The sequence below is a fragment of the Carassius auratus genome, chromosome 7 (assembly GCF_003368295.1).
Source record: "Carassius auratus strain Wakin chromosome 7, ASM336829v1, whole genome shotgun sequence".
Classification (NCBI taxonomy): Eukaryota; Metazoa; Chordata; class Actinopteri; order Cypriniformes; family Cyprinidae; genus Carassius; species Carassius auratus.
Window position 1 is genome coordinate 4,997,360 of NC_039249.1, and position 21,073 is coordinate 5,018,432.

The 21,073-nt window shown below is 37.6% G+C and overlaps 2 protein-coding genes across 6 annotated transcripts; one reads left to right on the forward strand and one right to left on the reverse strand.

Annotated features, from left to right (window-relative positions):
* Positions 1-195: 195 nt before the first annotated feature.
* Positions 196-18,406, forward strand: si:ch73-335l21.2 (RING finger domain-containing protein). Of its 5 annotated transcripts, XM_026266788.1 has the most exons (7): positions 196-438; positions 644-924; positions 12,512-12,686; positions 13,728-13,861; positions 14,948-15,050; positions 15,156-15,235; positions 17,008-18,406. In XM_026266788.1, the coding sequence occupies exon 7, from the start codon at positions 17,091-17,093 to the stop codon at positions 17,697-17,699; it is 609 nt and encodes a 202-aa protein (XP_026122573.1). In that variant the 5' UTR covers positions 196-438; positions 644-924; positions 12,512-12,686; positions 13,728-13,861; positions 14,948-15,050; positions 15,156-15,235; positions 17,008-17,090; the 3' UTR covers positions 17,700-18,406. The 5 variants fall into 5 exon arrangements, with proteins under 5 accessions (XP_026122573.1, XP_026122570.1, XP_026122572.1 ...); XM_026266785.1 differs by lacking the exon at positions 644-924; XM_026266787.1 differs by lacking the exon at positions 644-924 and having other exon boundaries at positions 13,731-13,861.
* On the reverse strand, positions 10,198-10,873 carry si:ch73-335l21.4 (E3 ubiquitin-protein ligase RNF182). The gene is made up of 2 exons (XM_026266791.1): positions 10,375-10,873; positions 10,198-10,270 (listed from the first exon to the last, which is right to left on the reverse strand). The coding sequence occupies exons 1-2, from the start codon at positions 10,787-10,789 to the stop codon at positions 10,212-10,214; spliced, it is 474 nt and encodes a 157-aa protein (XP_026122576.1). The 5' UTR covers positions 10,790-10,873; the 3' UTR covers positions 10,198-10,211.
* Positions 18,407-21,073: the final 2,667 nt, after the last annotated feature.

A 21,073-nucleotide genomic window follows, 5' to 3' on the forward strand; every position in this document is an offset into this window, starting at 1 on the left:
TTATTTCAAATCATCACTTGTCCAAAACCAGTTTTGTTCTGCATCAAATAAGTTACTTTCACCTTATAATTTTATATGGCTGCTAACAGCCAACACACACTCTTACAGCTGAGCGATACAGCAGGAAGTCTTCCTGCTTTATTACTTCCCTTTTGGCTCAGCAAGACAGGAAGTCCAGTGAGTATGTGCTCATGAGAGATCGTGACACAATACTAGTCTTGGTTATCACAAGCTAGCTCTGTATGTGTTCTCTCTTACAGTCCTCTCCTGTCCTCACAGATTCAAATGTGGCACAGTTGCAGTCAGTAATGAGTTTAATCCACAAGCCTCATTGATCGCTCAGTCGTTTGAGTGGAGGGTCCAACCAAAGTTCAGCAGACGCGGGTCGATGGGAAACAGTAGTTTTGCTGTGTGTACTCATCGCCCACAGCATGGAGGGTAATTATGTTTTAATGCATTTTAATACCCTGTCATTATCGCTAAACAAAAACAGCTTTCTTTCGAACCCTTTTTTCTTGCCAGTCTCTTTCACTCCATGTATCTTTAGTTCCCATTCGCCCAAGAAATGTGGCCATATTTAGTATGTTTTTTTGATAGTGAATCTGGCCTAGAGAGTCTAACTGAGGTTTCTTTTGAAGCTCAGATGAGATTTGGAGGTTCTGTCTGAATGCTCGAGACTGAAGCTCAGAAGCTGGCTTCACATCCGAAAACAAAAAGGCTCCCTGTACCCTAGCAGCACCCTAAAGACTATCTGTACAGAGTGTGAATAGCAGAGCGGGGAGAGAGCGGGGAGGGGTCACAGCGCTGCGGGGCCTCCATATTTTATTTTCCCCAAGAGCTGCCTGAGAACCCATAGACACATGCTACAGAATTCCCCCGCAGCCCAAAAGAGAAAGAGGGAGGGACGGAAACAAGGAGACTTGGGTGAGAAAACGACAGAATGCAACATGTTCACGCAGACACAGGCGTTTTTCCATTTTTTTGTCTTTTGATCCACCTCTAAGCTACTTAACTAGCCCTTTTTATTTTTATTTTTTTTTACATTTTACAGCTTTTACATGAAAAAAGCTTCAGATTCCCACTTCAAACTTCTTGGAAGTGGAATGTTCCATTTTCAAAGCATTTCTGGGGGGAGGTGTGGTAATGCATTGTACAATGTATGTCGTCATGATTGACAGAAAGACTTTTTTTTTCTGTGTCCTGGCCTCATGCTGGGTCAGTGTGGATGGGGCGTAGACGGGGGGATTTTTTGCATAGGCCCGTCTATTGGGAAAAGGGTCATTCTTAGAAATGTGGCAGTTACTGCTTTGATAGTACGCCATTGTAGCAGCAAGACTTTAAGACTCTCTTATTAAGGATTATGTTTGTGATCAGAAACTAATTATTTGTTTAACATGGAGATTCATTCAAATGAAGTAATAAAGTAACTGAGTAATACAAATTTATGAATAAAGTCATATTAGAATTTTGTCATTTTTTAATACACTGTTAAAGTAGTTCTACTAGGCTTTTTGCAAAATAGTTCAGAGTAATAGTTGTGTGCGTACATTGCAAGCTCGCGCAAATACACATGCCTTTCCAGGTAGTGTCTTTTGGCAGTTCAGTCCTAATTAAAGAAAAAAATAACTCCACAGTGAACTCGAAGAACCCTTTGAAATCATTTTGACAGAGCACACACTCCATCTGGCGGTCATCTGTAGAAAACGCACTGTGAAAATACTTTGGACCGACCTTCCTAACATATTGTTGACGTGTTAAAAGGGGTTAAAATTATTTCGTTTTTATCGGCTCTATCGTTTCTTGACTTCGTTAAAGTGCTTATTTATCTTTTTCTCGTGTCATCATATTGTGTTGTAATGGTGAACTCATTAAACTTCAGTAAAAGCAAAATTCTGCTGCTAGAATCCGACCTACAACAAGGGTAAGAGATCATATCACTCCTATCTTGGAGTCTGCATTGGCTTCCTATTAGGTTTAGGGTTGGTTTAAAATTCTGATGCTCACTTACAAGGCTGTGTGCATGGTTTGAGTCCCCAATATTTGTCAGAAGCTTTTCATTGGAGCGGATGTTGCAACTTGTTTATTATTTTCTTTTATCTAAATGTTTTAACAAAGCATGTTCACTTGGGAATATAGTTTATAACCCATGTACTTAAATTTCTCTTTAAACACAAAAGACCAGTCTCAAATGACATCTCAATGACATCAAACCACAGGAAGTGACATTGTTTTGGTGGGAAAAATAACAGCACACATGCAAGTACGTTTTAGCAATAAATTTAGAATCACATTAAACCAAGCTGACATCTTCAGTTAAAAACAAACTCATAAACTAACTCTTGGGTATAGTTAATGTGGTCCTTATTTCGGTCCTGTTCTTTTTGTTGGCACTGTGTGAAGTCAGATTATAGTAACATAACAATTTAACCAGAAACTCTGTTATTCACTTTTATATAAATACTTTCTCAATTTAAAATATTAATTAACTTACAAGTTCAGAGTTCAAAAGTTACTGCACAACAGGAATGACCTATAGAAAGACCTATTGCCATGTTAAAATGTCTGCATATTTCAGAAAAAAACATAAAATTAAGCGATTAAGTTTTAAATAGCTTTCTATTGGCCTGAATAATCAAGTCATAGTTTTTCAGTGGGATTTACAGCAAACTCAAAATCAAATCCACTATTCTATAGAGAAACAGTAATCAGCAAGAAGGAAACAAATTGTGCTTGCATGTCTGAACCCATCCTCACATCAGTAAACTGATTTCATGATTTATGTTCATTAACAAAGAGCTACATTTGGATGCAAGGTTTACTGTAATAAAATTTGACATCTTAATAATATATTGCTGGAAAAAAAAGTTATCAGAGGGAAGTAAAGAACAAACTGTGAAACTCAGAACTCACAAATGCAAATTAATGCAAGGACAGATCTGGCACCATTTATCTACAAAAGAGAAAACGCCTCACATTGCAGTTTGTGGTTGTTAATGACGGCTACCATTGGAATGCACACAACAGAAAATTTGAAGAGGCAGATCTCAACTTGAGGTCATTTCGTCCTGCAAATTGGGTATCAAATGTTCCCACATAAAATGCATCAATATCCTTTGCTGTAGGTGTGGTGATTCCCAGGATCCAGCTGTGACTCATAAGCAGCTGTTGGCTTAAGCTCACGGACACGTAAATCCATTACATTTTCATACATTTCATTATGTAAGGCTGAGATCATAGTGGAACTGACAAAAAACAGCTTTTTAAAACTTGCCTCCATCACTGATGTTGAGTGAGTGCTGTTCTGATCACTTTTCGAGATCCACTTCTTGGTTTGATGTGGTTGGACATTTGTGAAGGAGGCATTAACTGCTATATCTGAACTGGTTTATAAGCATTTAGGCCTGATTTTGTTGAAGACATGTTAAAGGGTTAGTTCGCCCAAAAATGAAAATTATGTCATTAATAACTCACCCTTATGCTGTTCCAAACATGTAAGGCCTCCTTTTATCTCCGGAACACAGTTTAAGATATTTTAGATTTAGTCCGAGAGCTCTCAGTCCCTCCATTGAAGCTGTGTGTACGGTATACTGTCCATGTCCAGAAAGGTAAGAAAAACATCATCAAAGTACTCCATGTGACATCAGAGGGTCCATTGTAATTTTATGAAGCATCGAAAATACATTTTGGTCCAAAAATAGCAAAAACTATGACTTTATTCAGCATTGTCTTCTCTTCCGTGTCTGTTGTGAGAGAGAGTTCAAATCAAAGCAGTCTGGATATCCGGTTCGCGAACGAATCATTCAGTTCACCAAATCGAACTGAATCGTTTTAAATGGTTCACATCTCTAATACGCATTAATCCACAAATGACTTAAGCTGTTAACTTTTTTAATGTGGCTGACACTCCCTCTGAGTTCAAACAAACCAATATCCCGGAGTAATGCATGCACTCAAACAGTACACTGACTGAACTGATGTGAAGAGAGAACTGAAGATGAACACCGAGCCGAGCCAGATAACGAACAATAGACTGACTCATTCACGAGTGAAGAATCGTTTCTGTCAGACGCGTCCGATTCGAGAACCGAGGAGCTGATGATACTGCGCATGTGTGATTCAGAGTGAAGCAGACCGACACACAGAGCGTCTGAACTGAACTGATTATTTTCGTGATTGATTCTGAACTGATTCTGTGCTAGTGTTATGAGCCCAGGTAAACTGAAGGCTTGAATCAAGGGCAATCATCGCCAATGACGCCATTACGTCGAGCGCAAAAGAACCGGTGAAGCGTTTTCTTCAACCTGTTTATTGAATCGAACTGTCCGAAAGAACTACTGGTGATCCGAAAACCGATACAACCGGTTCTTCACTCGTGAATGAGTCAGTCTATTGTTCGTTATCTGGTTCGGCTCGGTGTTCATCTTCAGTTCTCTCTTCACAGCAGTTCAGTCAGTGTACTGTTTGAGTCAATGAATTACTCCGGGATATTGGTTTGTTTGAACTCCGAGGGAGTGTCAGCCACATTAAAAAAAGTTAACAGCTTAAGTCATTTGTGGATTAATGCGTATTAGAGATCTGAACCATTTAAAACGATTCAGTTCGATTTGGTGAACTGAATGATTCGTTCGCGAACCGGAAATCCAGCTGCTTTGATTTGAACTCTCTCTCACAACAGACACGGAAGAGAAGACCATGCTGAATGAAGTCATCGTTTTTGCTATTTTTGGACCAAAATGTATTTTCGATGCTTCAAAAAATTCCAACGGACCCTCTGATGTCACATGGACTACTTTGATGATGTTTTTCTTACCTTTCTGGACATGGACAGTATACCGTACACACAGCTTCAATGGAGGGACTGAGAGCTCTCGGACTAAATCTACAATATCTTAAACTGTGTTCTGAAGATAAAAGGAGCCCTTACATGTTTGGAACAGCATAAGGGTGAGTTATTAATGACATAATTTTCATTTTTGGGCGAACTAACCCTTTAAGGTCAGGTTTGGTTGGGGTTTTATCAAATGTATTAATGTCTTAAAGCCTGGAACACACCGACAGCCCTGAGGTTGATATCTGCTGCTGAGATTTGAGACGTTTCGTTCCTCCAGTCTGAAGCTGCATTAGCTTGTAGGATGTTAGCTTTGCCAGAAGGTTTCATAGCAGATCTGTGCATAGGTGACTGGAAAGTGAGCTTTGCAGAGCTATTCGTTTTGTGACTATTATAGATCTGCTGAATCTGATATCAAATTGCAGAATGAGAGGATGGGATAGTGTTCTGGTTGTCTGAATGGTCTTCAACTTGCCTACCAATCACAAAGCTGCCGGTCAGTCACAATATTATGGGACTATAATTTTCAGCAATATTTGATTGTGTTATATCAGCAGAGTTTGTGTCTTTAATTTACTTTGTTGGATTTAACACACCTTCATGTTCCTTCAAGTTATACCTGCGAAGGGGCTGGATACCAGCATTTTGTATTTGAGGATATCCAGTCACTTTGTTCATAAAAGACGACTTATGAATTGGTATAATTAGCTCTGATGTGGGACTGTTATGACTAGATTTTATGGATGCTTTGGATCCTACAAAAATGGCATTTGAGAATGGCACTGTTGGGAATTGATCTTGGATACTTGAATTCCACCTCGGAGATGTTTTTGCCTGAACTTCGTCAACAGCTCCATTATTTGTAGTATTTGTGCCACTGATGGATGTTTTCATTGCTACAGCTTGACCTCTAACAACATGGTGCTTTAGAGCATCAGATATCGGGTTACTTGCACCTTCAGTAGAAGAGATGGTTTCACGTTGAGGTCCATTATCAAAAAAATCTGTCTTATCCCAATAAGGTTGTTCTTTTTTTTTGGCTTGATTCAATGTCCTTGAACTGGAAAAGCATTTTTTTTGTAGCTGTCACGCATCAAGGGTTTTTTTGAGCGAGTGCACTTTGGGCGGTATGTGGACAAGCAGGGGCATATTACACATTAGATGAAGACCAAAATTATGTCATTAATAACTCATTGAACTGCTGTGAAGAGAGAACTGAAGATGAACACCGAGCAGAGCCAGATAATGACTCATTCATGAGTCAAGAACCGGTTGCATCGGTTTTCGGATCACCAGTACTTCTTTCGGACAGTTCGATTCAATAAACCGGTTGAAGAAAACGGTTCACTGGTTCTTTTGCGCTCGACGTAATGGCGTCTTTGGCGATGATTGCCCTTGATTCAAGCCTTCAGTTTACCTGGGCTCATAACACTAGCACAGAATCAATCACCAAAATAATCAGTTCAGTTCAGACACTGTGTCGGTCTGCTTCACTCTGAATCACACATGCGCAGTATCATCAACTCCTCGGTTCTCGAATCGGACGCGTCTGACAGAAACGGTTCTTCACTCGTGAATGAGTCAGTCTATTGTTCATTATCTGGGTCGGCTCGGTGTTCATCTTCAGTTCTCTCTTCACAGCAGTTCAGTCAGTGTACTGTTTGAGTGCATGCATAACTCCGGGATATTGGTTTGTTTGAACTCAGAGGGAGTGTCAGCCACATTAAAAAAGTTAACAGCTTAAGTCATTTGTGGATTAATGCGTATTGGAGACGAGAGCCGTTTCAAACGATTCAGTTCGATTTGGTGAACTGGTTCAAAAAGATCCGGTTACATCGAAGGACTCGTTCGCGAACCGGATACCATTGAACTGCTTTGTTTTTAACTCTCCCTCACCCCTTACGAAAGGAAAATATATTTACCAATATATTTCTTAAAATATATTGTGATATATTGTAATATATTATTTTCCCTTTTTATTTCTAATATTTTATACATTTGAATACATTTAATAATATATTGATGACACATATATTATATAATATATTGCAAAATATACAAATGATTGCCGCTTTCAATATATTTGAAAAAATAACTATATATATAAGAATATATGCCTAATATATTACATTATATTTTCTAATATACTGCAATATATTTTTGTTTCATAAGCGACAACAGACACAGAAGAGAAGACAATGTGGAATAAAGTCATAGTTTTGCTTTTTTTGGACCAAAATGTATTTTCGATGCTTCATAAAATTCTACCTGACCCTCTGATGTCACATGGACTACTTTGATGATGTTTTTCTTACCTTTCTGGACATGGACAGTAGACCGTACACACAGCTTCAATGGAGGGACTGAGAGCTCTCGGACTAAATCTAAAATATCTTAAACTGTGTCCCGAAGATGAACGGAGGTCTCACGGGTTTGGTACGACATGAGGGTGAGTTATTAATGACATAATTTAGATTTATGGGTGAACTATCCCTTTAAGAGGGGCTTTTGATCTGCAATGTAGGGACAAATGTGAAACCTTTAAAACCATATGGCTTTTTAGAAGTTAGTGCCAGACACAGATGGGTTAACGCTGTGGACGTGACTCTTCACTCTGTGACCCGGCACAAGAATTAGCGCAGGATAATGTTTAATGGATAACGATTGTATGGTACATTGGCCGAAGGAATTCAGATGTGTCCTATTCTTGGCATTATGCTGACTTGGCTTCCCCAATGAATGATTTCTAGGGTCTGGTAGATTATTTTTATCACATCCTGAAAATAACATGTTGTTCTTTGCAGACTGCATTCGTGCGGTCACATCTGTGTGTTGTTTTGACCATTTGAGTAGCGCAGACATCTGGAGGCCATGGTTTTCATCTGATAGGAAGTAAGAGTGGGCGTTATTGGTCACTGAAGGCCTGATGGCAGATATAACTGCAGCCAAATTATCATACTTCTTTTGATTGTGAAAGTTTTGAATGGGCACAATATTCTGACTACTTTGTCTCCTATTTTGGTAACCCTTTTGTGTCAACTAAATGCTCTTGAGGGTGTGGCTGCTCACAGCTGATTTTGTATTTCCATATTCAAAACGGTGTTGCAGATTTTCTTTTGGATTGGCAAACCTTTCAGAATTAGATAGCTTGACGTGATCATGCCGAGAAGAAAACATCTGAGATATTTTTTTTTTTTAAATGGAAGGATGCTATGAACTCCATTTGAATTTGATCTCTTAAACGCAGGAGATATTGGTGTTGGGATTGTTGGAGGTTTGAACACCTTGGGAAAAGCTATGTCCCTCATATTCTCATGGGAAATTTGAGAAAGGATTCCAGTCCCAGCAGGAAAAGCTTGTGGCAATGGTTGGCTCTTTTGTTGATTTGCCATTATAATTGAGGGAGATGTGTTTGCCGATACGACTCTCCTCAGCACTTTCTGATTCTGGCCATTGTTTTGAAGAAAATGTTCCAGCAGCCTGTTTCCATCACTTTTGTGCCTGATATTATGGTTCACAGTTGATCTTCTAGACATAATTAGTTGGAATATTTTCCCTCAAAATAAGGTTCATTGAGTCCTAATGGTTGTGAACTGTCTGAGTGCATTTCTGATTTAGAGATATGTTGATATCCAAATGAGCCTGATCTAGAGCTATGCACATTTGCTGCATGCGTTCCACCTTTTTTCCTCACCAGCCTTGGGGCCAAATTAAAATCACTAGAGCTAATTTGGCTCCCTTTAACGTCTAAGGGATTTTGTTCCTGTTGGACTGTTCGGAAAGCATAGCTTCTTTTGGCATCATTTTCATCATTAAATTTGGCACTTACAACAGGATTATTTCTGATATTGGACTGGACTTTATTTGGGTCTGAATAGATAACATCTGCAGAAGCTATTGTATCAGGTAACCCGAAGCTTGGATTTTTTTTTTTGTTCTACGTTCCTTTGAAGACTGCCTCTAACTGGATTTTGAATGGGTGGATTTACACTTTTGAAACTTTCCAGCACTTGTATTTTGATCTTTGAATCATCCGTGACATCTCCTAAAGGCATTGGTGATGAGCCAACAATATATTTAGTTATTTTATAAATGTAAATGGCAGAAGACTTAAATCCCATTTATTTGTACACATAATGCAATATATATATGAAAAACACCCAAAGGACAAGAATACAGTTTTGACTTCTTTGGTCACACATAACTGTTCTAAATATTTATAGAATAAAAACGGCATATTACCTATTGACATTTCAGGCCCACATCCAACAACAGAAAGAATAAAACCAACCAAAACCAGTCTGTAAAAAAATGTAATGGTATTGTTAAATTGAAGGCCTGAATGCTTACTGCTTACCGTGTTGAAGAGACATGTTTCAAGGAGTAACGCACTTGCTCTGTGCCACACAAAGTTTTTGTTACACCTGGTCCAAATTACCCTTTTCATTTGGGCTCACTGAAATGCTAATATTGATGATCAGCGTAATGGTGATCACTGATGAGGTTCACCTGAATGCGTTCAACACGAAGCATACAAAATTTTGCACATACAAAATCTTGCATTCGTATTAGTTCTTAAATTATGATGAAAATGTGTGACTCCGCCTTTGCTTATAGAGAGTTTTAAAAAATAAAAAAAGACAGTGTGCTAATCTTGTCATAAAAATTATAAAAAACTTTATTTTATACAAACATAGTATACAGTCATTATATATTTTCTTCTTGAAAAAAAATGGAAAATATATTTAAATACATATACAATTAATTTGTGATCACGACATGACAAATACATCTTTAATTTGATACAAACGGAACACTAAAAACTTCTTATAATTAAACTTAATAGACAATAAATACAAGTAATATTTCATAGAAATTCTTAAATATCATTAAGTTACAATATTTCAAAAAGGAGAAACTGGTGGAGTATGTTCTCAGTGATTTTGTAACAGGAAAGAAACGGCACCAAAAATATACTGGCCTAAAACAAATAATCTATTAGGCAGCATGGTTCAGTAAAAAAAAAAAAAAAAAAAGACTTGTTTTTGTTTGTGTGCTGTTTATAGGTTTCTCTGGAACAGTCCTACATTTTTGTTATGGCAACGAGTCACGCCCAAAGGCAAACAGTCCTCTCCTGTTTCCCAGGCTCTGACATTCCACAGCTTCAGCATATAAACACATGTCATCCATATCTTTCCACTGGGACTGCCGTCCAGAACCGTGACACCCTCAAACACGTGAGGGGACACATCCACCCAAATGTTCAGTTCAGCAGCAAACCAGTGTTTTCCATTAGATGATTCTTAAATGATTCCATCTGCTCCCTTAAATCATGTGTGGGTACATCTTTAGGCGTTCAGATCATTTGAGTGACACTGGTCTTTCACATCATGTAGCAGGACATCATTGCCAGGTCCCTGAGGTCTTCATCAGTCATACAATCTGAAAACACAAGTGACACATGTTAATCAGTTGTTTAAGGACTCAATTCATGTATTAAAGCCGTTCAAACGCACGTGCTAGTTGTCACGAGATGAAATACTCACTTCTCCGTTCAGCCCCGGTGAATTTCTGGCACAGGCGCCTTATGCATTTCATCAGGCGTCTTTTACGCGATCTTGGCGAGGGTGAAACGTCTTCTTTTGGTGGGATGACAGTGTCCTGTTTGGGCTCCTCGGTGTCTTCGTCGTCTTCCTCACATTCCTCCGCGCAGCCCGCGGTTACAAGCCGCTCAAAAATGTCCTCGTCTACCGGCAGACTCTCTTGGATTTTGTCCTCCGCCAGCGGCGTGGAGTGACGGCAAAGCGGACACATTAACCGGGGCTCAGGGTTCTCCGCGGACCGCCAGAGCGTCACCAGGCAGCTCTCGCAAAACGAGTGTTTGCAGCTCAGCTGTCGAGGACACCGCCGACCAAGGTTGTAAGTTCGGTAGCAGATTCCGCACTCCGTTTCTGGAAACATGTTGTCCCGCTGTTTGTTTGCTTGCTTCTCTCTTCTTGCCAACTCTTAAAGTGGTTTGTAGTAAAATGTTGGTGGTGCATGCTGAGGAATCTTATATAGGCAAGTTAGAGAAGGCGGATCGACTGAAAGTACGTAAGAGGGAGTTGTCTGGGTTCCTTTCGTTCTCGGCCAAAGTGTCTATAGCAACAGGATTTGGATTTTTAAACAAGTGATGTCATCGTTTGTAAACACTGTGATGTCATGCATGACTTAACATCACCCGAAGTTAAATCATACTGGCCTACGTGTCTTACTGTAGGCCTCCATCTCTTACTGTAGACATACTTCTTTATTTAAAAGGTTTAACCTAATATACATATAGTAGTTGTTTGTATTTATAAAATCAAAACAGGAATTCCCCATGCACTGATTTTGCCAAGTATGTTAGATTTAGGGGAAAATGAAACCTGCATGTGTGCGTAGGTGTCATTGAATTTACTGTTACGCAGGGCTATTACATTACGGTAAATGTAGTAAATCAGTGTCAAGTGACTCCCGGTTTATTTAAATTCCCTTTTTTAAAGGGGTCGTGAACTGAGAAAACAAATTCCCTTGATCTTTTGACATATAAGAGGTCATTGTACTATACAAATATCATGTAAGAACTCTAAAGAACTTTCCCGTTAGTCTAAAAACTAAAAACAAATTTACGAGGGGCAAAAACAGTAAAAAAAAAAAAAAAAACTATTCTAAATTGTTTTTTTTTTTAATGTAAAAATCTTGATAACATTATAAGTGTACCTTGGACAACTGCACTATATATATATATATATATATATATATATATATATATATATATATATATATATATATATATATATATATATATATATATATATATATATATAGGCCTATTATACTAAAAGCCAGATCATGACCCCTTTAACAATGTAGTTAAAGTAATGTAATATTTAATTAATTCTAAGTAAAAAATGTTTTTTGGGAAATTCGTTTTTTTGGGGGTTTAAGATTTAGGTTGACATTAAAACTTTTCAATCTCAGAATTACATTTTGTTTTTGTTTTTTGACATTTGTACAGAAAGCCTGTGAAAATATTACATATTTTACAATGACCCTTTTTTCTATCTTGCCTATATGTACATTTTTGAAACAAGTGTTTTCTATGTAAGTTTGGAGGAAACAACTGTTTTTTTTTTTTAAATAAACAGTGATTACAGCAAGGGAAATACAATACGCCCGAGCTGTGCTGCACTTATTAGCCTAATCCAAACAAAACCCACTCTACCCCACTGTGAGATTTCCCAGAATGCCCTCTCCCCCTCGTTCTCCCTCCCCGTCATTTCCTTACTTGGTCTTGGGCGTGCCACACTGATTCTAAACTGGCTGTAGCTGGTTGTCCTTTCCTCAGAGTGCTTCCCGTATTGTCTTGTATTTCGCATAACTTTTTGAACTTTCTGGTTAAGAACACACATCCGTTTACTCTGTTGTCTGATATTTTTGCATTTAGAGCAAAGCAGAGTGTATCATATGTTAATGTGAAATTACTGAGGATACATTTAGGAGCCTGATAAAAATGCTCATTTTAGAAGAAAATTTCAAATGGCACTTTTCATGTTTGTTTGTGTGTGAATACATGTATTTAATAATACTAATATGAATATGACTAAAATTATAATGTTGTAGAAATGCCTGATAGTATGTAATTGTTGTGTTTCTACCCAGTGAATTCTGAAAGAGGAGTCCTGATGTTTTACACGTGAACAAGACGAAACAAGAGGAAGTTGAGAAATAAAACCAACAATAAAAGGGGAAAAAAACGCTGAGGATGTCACTGCCGGCCATGTTCAACGTGCAGTTAAAACACTCGCTACAAACCATGACCCATGACCACAGTCTTGTGAGTAATAAGTAGACCAAACAGCTCTTAATCATTTACTTACAGTATGCAACAATACCAGCAAGCCAGTCGGTCGTGTCCCATGGACTTTCCATGGATTAGGTTACAGTTGTCATTCCAGTGCCAGACATTATGTGTCTGTGGAAAAGAAATTACAATCTATGAAATGTTTTGTCTTTTTTTCCTATGTTTTCTGGCATAATAATGCCCAAACTGTATTTAAACAGTATTTAGAAATGGATTTCCAGACTGATAAACATTCCACTTTTAATTTTGGCATGATGGGACCATGTACTTTCATGCTTGAAAGAATAGTTCAGCCAATGAACACCCTCATGATGTTCTTGTGACTGTGACTGACTTTTTTTCTGGGAAAATTATATTTTATATAATTTTCCTTTTATAGTCAAGATTGTTTAAAGGTAGTCTTTAATTAGCTGAACAAATACTTAAAGTTAAATGGATACCTGGAAAATTTTCAATCTTTTTCAATTGTGAAAACACTTTTTTCTTCAACAATTTTTTAAAAATTGCCAACCGCATCACGGCACAGAGGCAGCGCTCATTAAGGTAATAAATGATATTCGCTTAAATGCGAGTCCCACAAGGCTCAATTCTTGCACCGCTCTTGTTTAGCCTGTATATGCTCCCACTAAGTCAAATAATGAGAAAGAACCAAATTGCCTATCACAGGTATGCAGATGATACCCAAGTTTACCTTGCCTTATTGCTAAATGACTACAGCCCAATTGACTCTCCCTGCCAATGCATTGATGAAATTAACTGTTGGATGTGCCAGAATTTTTTTCAGTTAAACAAGGAAAAACCTTGCAGTTGGAAACAAAGATGAATTCTCAAAGTGAATGCATAACTTGACTCTAGGGGTCTAACAACTAAAAATTAACTCAGGAATCTTGGTGTGATTCTGGAGACGGACCTGAGTTTCAGTAGTCATGTCAAAGCATTAATTAAATAAGCACACTATAATCTAAAAAACATATCAAGAGTTTTCCAGAAATGTATTCATGCCTTTATCACCAGCAGGGTGGACTATTGTAATGGTCTCCTCACCAGCCTTCCCAAGAAGACATTAGACCACTACAGCTCTTCCAGAACGCTGCTGCCAGGACTCTGACTAGAAGCAGAAAATATGAGCATATCACACCAGTCCTCAGGTCCTTACACTGGTTTCCAGTTATAGTTTGATAGATTGATTTTAAAAGTACTTCTACTGGTTTATATATCACTCAATGGCCTAGGACCGAAATACATAGCAGATATTTCTCACTGAATATAAACCTACGATCATTAGCATCAAGTCAGTTAGAAATACCATGGGTTCACACAAAACAAGGGGAATCTGCTTCAAGAAGAGATCAAATGTGCATAAATATTAGCCACTTTTAAATGCAGACTCAAAACTCATCTGTTTAGTTGTGCATTTATTGAATAAGCACAGTGCAATGTCTGATTGCACTATATTTTATGTTTAATAATGTTCTATTCTTAACTGTTTTAAATTCAGTTTAAACCTTTTAAATAATTTTCAGAGTTTTTAAATTCCTTGTTTTATTGTTGTGATTTTTTTATATGATTATTTTATTTAATGTAAAGCACTTTGAATTAGCATTGTGTATGTGCTATATAAATAAAGTTGCCTTGTCTATATTTTTACGGTCAAAAGAGCAGTCAAAAACATACACACACAAAACACTGGGACATTTTACATATCCGCTTTAGAATAAAAAATGGCATGACAGAATTTTCATTTTTGGGTGAATTTTGACAATTTTGCATAATGAAGTTATATTGCTTTATTTTTGACACTTGCATTTTATAGAGTGTAGTAATTTAATAATTATTGATATATATACTATTATAGTTTTTAATAATATTAAACATTTTATATTTTTGTTTTCATTTAAAATTGTAATTTTGTTGTATATTTTTTTTAACTTTCATCTTAAATTATGATAACTGCAAATACAACATTTTTTTAACTATGTTAATTTCTTTTGGTATTTAAAGCTAAACTAAATGACACTGAGAAATGTTGCCTTTGTAACTAGCTGAAATTATTATTTTTTTCAGTTAACGTTTATTTTATTTATAATTTGTAGTTTTATTTAACCATATTAACCCTTGTGTACATGAAGTTTTACATAACACTGTACTGTATTAAATAGTAAAATTGTGTAAAAGACAAATTCTATGAAAGCATTCTGTAGCAACAATAGCTCTTGTGCTGTTCCCTCTCCTAGTAACAAAGCCATCTCTTGACAATAAATGTCAGTGAAGCAGCTCCCACCCCAGACATAGAAAGCATGAGATCGGGAGGGAAGAGACTGAAAAAAAGAGACCGAGGTAAACGTACAAAAACAAACACGTGCAGGGTATAAACAGACAGTGTTAAATGGTGACAGAGCTTAGTTGACAATTTTTTCCCCAAACTTCTCACCTGTGACAAAGTGACCCAGCATGGACCCGGCACTCACGTTTGTAAGGGCACAGAGCATTTCACCTTGAAAAATACTGGACTGGAACGGCGGGTGAGTCAATCTTTCATCCTTCTTTCACACACTATAAACCGTGGTGCTAATAGAATACCAAGCTCTGGTTCTCTGAATGAGAGTAATGATAAAACTCCCCGTACAAAGAGTTCCCAGATATATGAATATTTTTACTCATTTCTATTTCTTTTGCATTTCTTACATAAATATTAAAGTGTAGAATATAAAAGATTGTCACAGTGTTACTTGCATGCATTCTTTCTGAAAACAATGATGTCATTGTGTAACTTGCATGGCATTGTTTAATGTTATGTAGCGTATTTCAGTTACATTTGCAAACTGACACTACAGTTGGCAATAACATATACATAAACAATTTGCATATTAAGATCTGCAGTGCTTATATTTTAAGAAATGATCAAGTTTGCTCTCTTACACTAAATATTGTCACTAATTCTATAGAGACCTGGCTTGCTAGGCAGCCCCTCCTGTGAGTGATGGTTGCTTTGACAATGCCCACTCGAGAGTTGGATTGAAACTGCAACACTAATAAGAAAACAGACAGCAGGGTTTATTAGGAGTAAAGTGTCTTAATAAACCCTGCTGTATTTGGACTTTTTTTGTTTATAAATGTGTACATATTTCTTGAACAATTAAAAAATATATACATTTGAGACTAAAAACGTGTGTGTGATGAAAGATCTGATGAAATCATCATAAAATTGTGCCAAAAGTGGCTCATTTTATATGCAGGTGTAGAGATACATTTACTAATTATCACAAGATCTATGTGACTTTTAAGTAAGTTTTTGTTTATATTTTGGTGTCGTGTCAAGACTCAGTTTCTCAATATTTTGATGATTTCGTACACAGGAAGTGCGATAGTAGCTTGTGAAACTGGGTCAGTTCCACTTATTTATAAACTAGATGAGACCTGATTAAGCAGGATCTGGCAAATACAAAGTAGAGTTTCTTCATCAAATGCATACCTATATGTAAAATGGTTAAGGACATACAGCACTTAAAAGTTTAAATATTTGTTAAACGGTTATTTGCTTTGACATCACTTGCTCAACAAATGGATCCTCTGTAGTTAATGGGTGCCATCAGAATGAGAGTCCAAACAGCTGATAAAAACATCACAAGTACTACACATGACATGAGTTATGTTTCATTGTGTGAAATGAAAAGCTTTTTGTTTGTAATTAAGAAATACCTTAAGACATTTTTATCCTTAAGCAGCTTGAGTCCCTTATCCCATAAAATTGGTTTCTCCAGTGAAAAAGTTGTCTTGTCTGAATCAGGAGAGAAATATGCACAGAACAAGAACCTTACAAGTAAAACAGGAATTTGATGTGAGAGGACAACAGGGGATATAGTCTTGAGGAAGAGTTATTATCGATTATAGACTTTATTTTGTCTAAAAGATGCTTTAAAGTGAAAACACCTTAACGATAGATTTGTTTATTACAAATAAACAGCTTTTCACTTACAAAGATGTTAACTGGTGGATTAAAGTTATGAGGATTACTTGTGGATTATTGTGATGTTTTTCTCAGCTGTGTGAACTCTCATTCTGATGGCACCCATTCACTGTAGAGGATCCTTTGGTGAGCAAGTGTTGTAAAAGCAGATAACGTTTCAACAAATTTTACATGTTTTACCATTTTCCGTAAAGATATATTTCTCCAAATCTGTTCCGAGGAAGAAACAAACTCATAATCAAACTTAATCTCAACTTTGTGGCCATCTGTGGCATCACTGTGTCCTAGATGAGACATGATTAAACATGATCAACCATTTTTTTATAGGTTACTTCAGAAGAGCACGATTCTGGAAGTCCCTACTGAAGATTAAAAGCCATATTCTCTCTGGCATCTCAGTTTCCTCCATCATGTCAGAGACTCGACCAACGCCTGCACAAACTGAGGTGCCTTCAGAGTCTCCAGAGGTGGAGTGTCCCGTTTGCTATCAGGAGTACGACCAGGACTCCAAACTCCCACGCATGCTAGAATGCCTTCACGTTTTCTGCACCGAATGTCTCCGCAAAATCCAGCTCACTCCTATGCACCCGCCCGACCCCAACAGCGCCCCCTCAATCTCCTGTCCCCTGTGCCGCCACTCCACCCCGCTACAGGGTGGCGATGCACACTCTCTCCCCTGCAACTCGCGGATTCTTGCCCAGTTGCCTCCCGTAACCTTCCGTCTGCCTGCGTCTGTGTCTGCCCGGCTGGCCACGGTGACCCAGCGCTTGGTGCTCTCTCTGGGGGAGAGGGATACCCGATTCATAATCCTGCCCACTGTTAGTCTGAGGGTGGAGCAGATGGGAGAAGGCACAGAAATGGTAAACCCACCTAGGGTGCTGCATCGAGAGATTGAGGTTCTGAGGAGACACAAGAAGACCCTGATGTGTGTTCAGGTTCTGGCTGTCATCTTCTGGATAATGTTTGTGCTGACTTGTGTGATTGGGGTTGTGTTTGGGCCAAGCCTCTTTCATAATTGAGAGATTAAGGACATGGGTGTATCTACATTAATATATTTAATCTGTCCCTGCATTTTTTAAATGACATCATTTAGATCATTATAATTAGATCATTTTGATTACATGTAAAATCTACAGTTGCCCTGAATTTGGACACTTAAAATAAATTAAAGTAATTGCAGAACATTTTATGGTAGGCATATACAAGGTTTAGGTTTTTAAATTATACAATGATATATGGTTAAAAGTAAAGACAAAAAGTATTGTGGAACCTGGTTGACAGATGTTAGTGTGACTTCATATTGTACATTCATTACAAAGTAACTTTTTATTAACTTTTTTACTGCTTAAACTAAATTAAAAAATGGTGAGTATAGTTCTAAAAAAAAATTATACACTAGCTTCAAGGAGATGATATTTGGTTTAATATTTTATTGAATTCAATACATTATATATACAATATATTACATTTGGTTTAAGCGTCCAAATGCTTTATGGGCCCATTTTTGTTCATATGTTCATATTGTAGTCTGTATTCCTACAATTATTCCTGTCCTTAACTGTTATGTCAATATTCTAAAGGATGGTATTGTCTGTTCTCTAACTTTTTTTTACAGGGTGTTGCTTTATGCGAACAAGAAAAAAAAATATAGGCCTGCAGCTTTCTGTGTTTTAGAAAAAATGCATTGTTGTTTAATTTGAAAAAAAATAAAAAAATAAAATAAAAATAAAAAAAATCAACTATACTGCCCAGCATGTTTTTTTTTAAAATTAAAAATTATAATGAGGTATGTGTTCCTCTTGAGGATGATGAGATGAATACATCTGAAAGCAGTTTTGATTGCACGACATACAGATGTACAGTACTTTATCAAATTATTAATTAATTTGGATGAAAAAGTTAATATTTCTTACTTTATTTGTTTATGTATAGACACGAACACTAACATTTTGTACAGAACATAGTTTATTTAACAAATGATATAATAACAAATTTTAGCCATCAGTCTGAAGGTCTGGCTGCATGAGACTAATGTTCAGTAGACAGCACTTACAAGCTCTTAAGATTGCATCAAAATTATTTTTATTTGTGTTCCAAAGATGAACAAAGGTTTTATGGGTTTGCAACAACACAAGGGTGAGTAATTAATGACAGAATTTTCATTTTTGGGTGAACTAAACCTTTAATGACATACTCATAACACAACAGCTGACACCTACTGGTGTAACCTGCAAAAAAAAAAAAATCTGTGAATGAATGTTTTAGTGAACTTATTCAAAAGTCACTTGGATGAACCAACAGGGAGATTTAAAGGGTTAGTTCACCCAAAAATGAAAATTATGTCATTAATAACTCACCCTTATGCTGTTCCAAACATGTAAGACCTCCTTTTATCTTCGTCCCTCCATTGAAACTGTGTGTACGGTATACTGTCCATGTCCAGAAAGGTAAGAAAAATATCATCAAAGTAGTCCATGTGAGATCAGAGGGTCCATTGTAATTTTTTGAAGCATGGAAAATACATTTTGGTCCAAAACTAGCAAAAACTACTACTTTATTCAGCATGGTCTTCTCTTCCGTGTCTGTTGTGAGAGAGAGTTCAAATCAAAGCAGCTGGATTTCCGGTTCGCGAACGAATCATTCAGTTCACCAAATCGAACTGAATCTTTTTTACCGGTTCACATCTCCAATACACATTAATCCACAAATGACTTAAGCTGTTAACTTTTTTAATGTGGCTGACACTCCCTCTGAGTTCAAACAAACCAATATCCCGGAGTAATGCATGCACTCAAACAGTACACTGACTGAACTGCTGTGATGAACACCAAGCTGAGCCAGATAACGAACAATAGACTGACTCGTTCTCGAGTCAAGAACCGGTTGTATCGGTTTTCGGATCACCAGTAGTTCTTTCGGACAGTTCGATTCAATAAACCGGTTGAAGAAAACGGTTCACTGGTTCTTTTGCGCTCGACGTAATGGCGTCATTTGCGATGATTGCCCTTGATTCAAGCCTTCAGTTTACCTGGGCTCATAACACTAGCACAGAATCAGTTCAGAATCAATCACCAAAAGAATCAGTTCAGTTCAGACGCTCTGTGTGTCGGTCTGCTTCACTCTGAATCACACATGCGCAGTATCATCAGCTCCTCGGTTCTCGAATCGGACGCGTCTGACAGAAACGGTTCTTCACTAGTGAACGAGTCAGTCTATTGTTCGTTATCTGGCTCGGCTCGGTGTTCATCTTCAGTTCTCTCTTCACAGCAGTTCAGTCAGTGTACTGTTTGAGTGCATGAATTACTCCGGGATATTGGTTTGTTTGAACTCAGAGGGAGTGTCAGCCACATTAAAAAAGTTAACAGCTTAAGTCATTTGTGGATTAATGCGTATTAGAGATGTGAACCATTTAAAACGATTCAGTTCGATTTGGTGAACTGAATGATTCGTTTGCGAACCGGATATCCAGACTGCTTTGATTTGAACTCTCTCTCACAACAGACACGGAAGAGAAGACCATGCTGAATAAAGTAGTCGTTTTTGCCATTTTTGGACCAAAATGTATTTTCGATGCTTCATAAAATTCTAACTGACCCTCTGATGTCACATGGACTATTTTGATTATGTTTTTCTTACCTTTCTGGACATGGACAGTATACCGTACACACAGTTTCAATGGAGGGACTGAGAGCTCTCGGACTAAATCTAAAATATCTTAAACTGTGTTCCGAAGATAAAATGAGGTCTTACATGTTTGGAACAGCATTTTTGGCTGAACTTACCCTTTAATTGGTTTGGCGTACTGAACCATGCGTCTTTTACTAAAGGAGATATTTTTTTTAAATTAGCGAGGCTTACATTTTTGTAATACAATACAACATTAACGATTTGGTGAATCGGTGAGTGAGTGATTCAATAATTAGCTTATAAGTCATAACACAACAGTTGCCACCTACTGGTGTAAACTGCAAAAGGGTACGCAAACGAATCTGTGCAAACAGTGAACTGATGCAAAGATTCGAGTCACTGGGACGAATCAAAATTCCCACTTGGTACCACAAAAGCACTCACATGCCCCAAGCAGAAGAAGCGAAGCGAAGCGAAGCGGTGGGAAGTCCTGGGCGCCTCTGTTTCGTCACACGCCGCGCTGGCCCTAGCCGAGGAGAAGTTTTCCAAACCCCCATGCGTTTTCCTACGGGGAAAATGTTGTTACAACAGGGTAGCTGTTTGTAGGTGTATTTGAACGGAAATCATGACACTTTTGAGCGTTCAAGACAACAAAAGTCAGGCACAATAGCACTGTTTTTCTTTGTTTATGCTGTATGCGCTAGTCGGGGCAGTGTTATTGGATAGTAGTATTGTGGTCTAGACGAGTTTTCTCAACCCCCTTCTC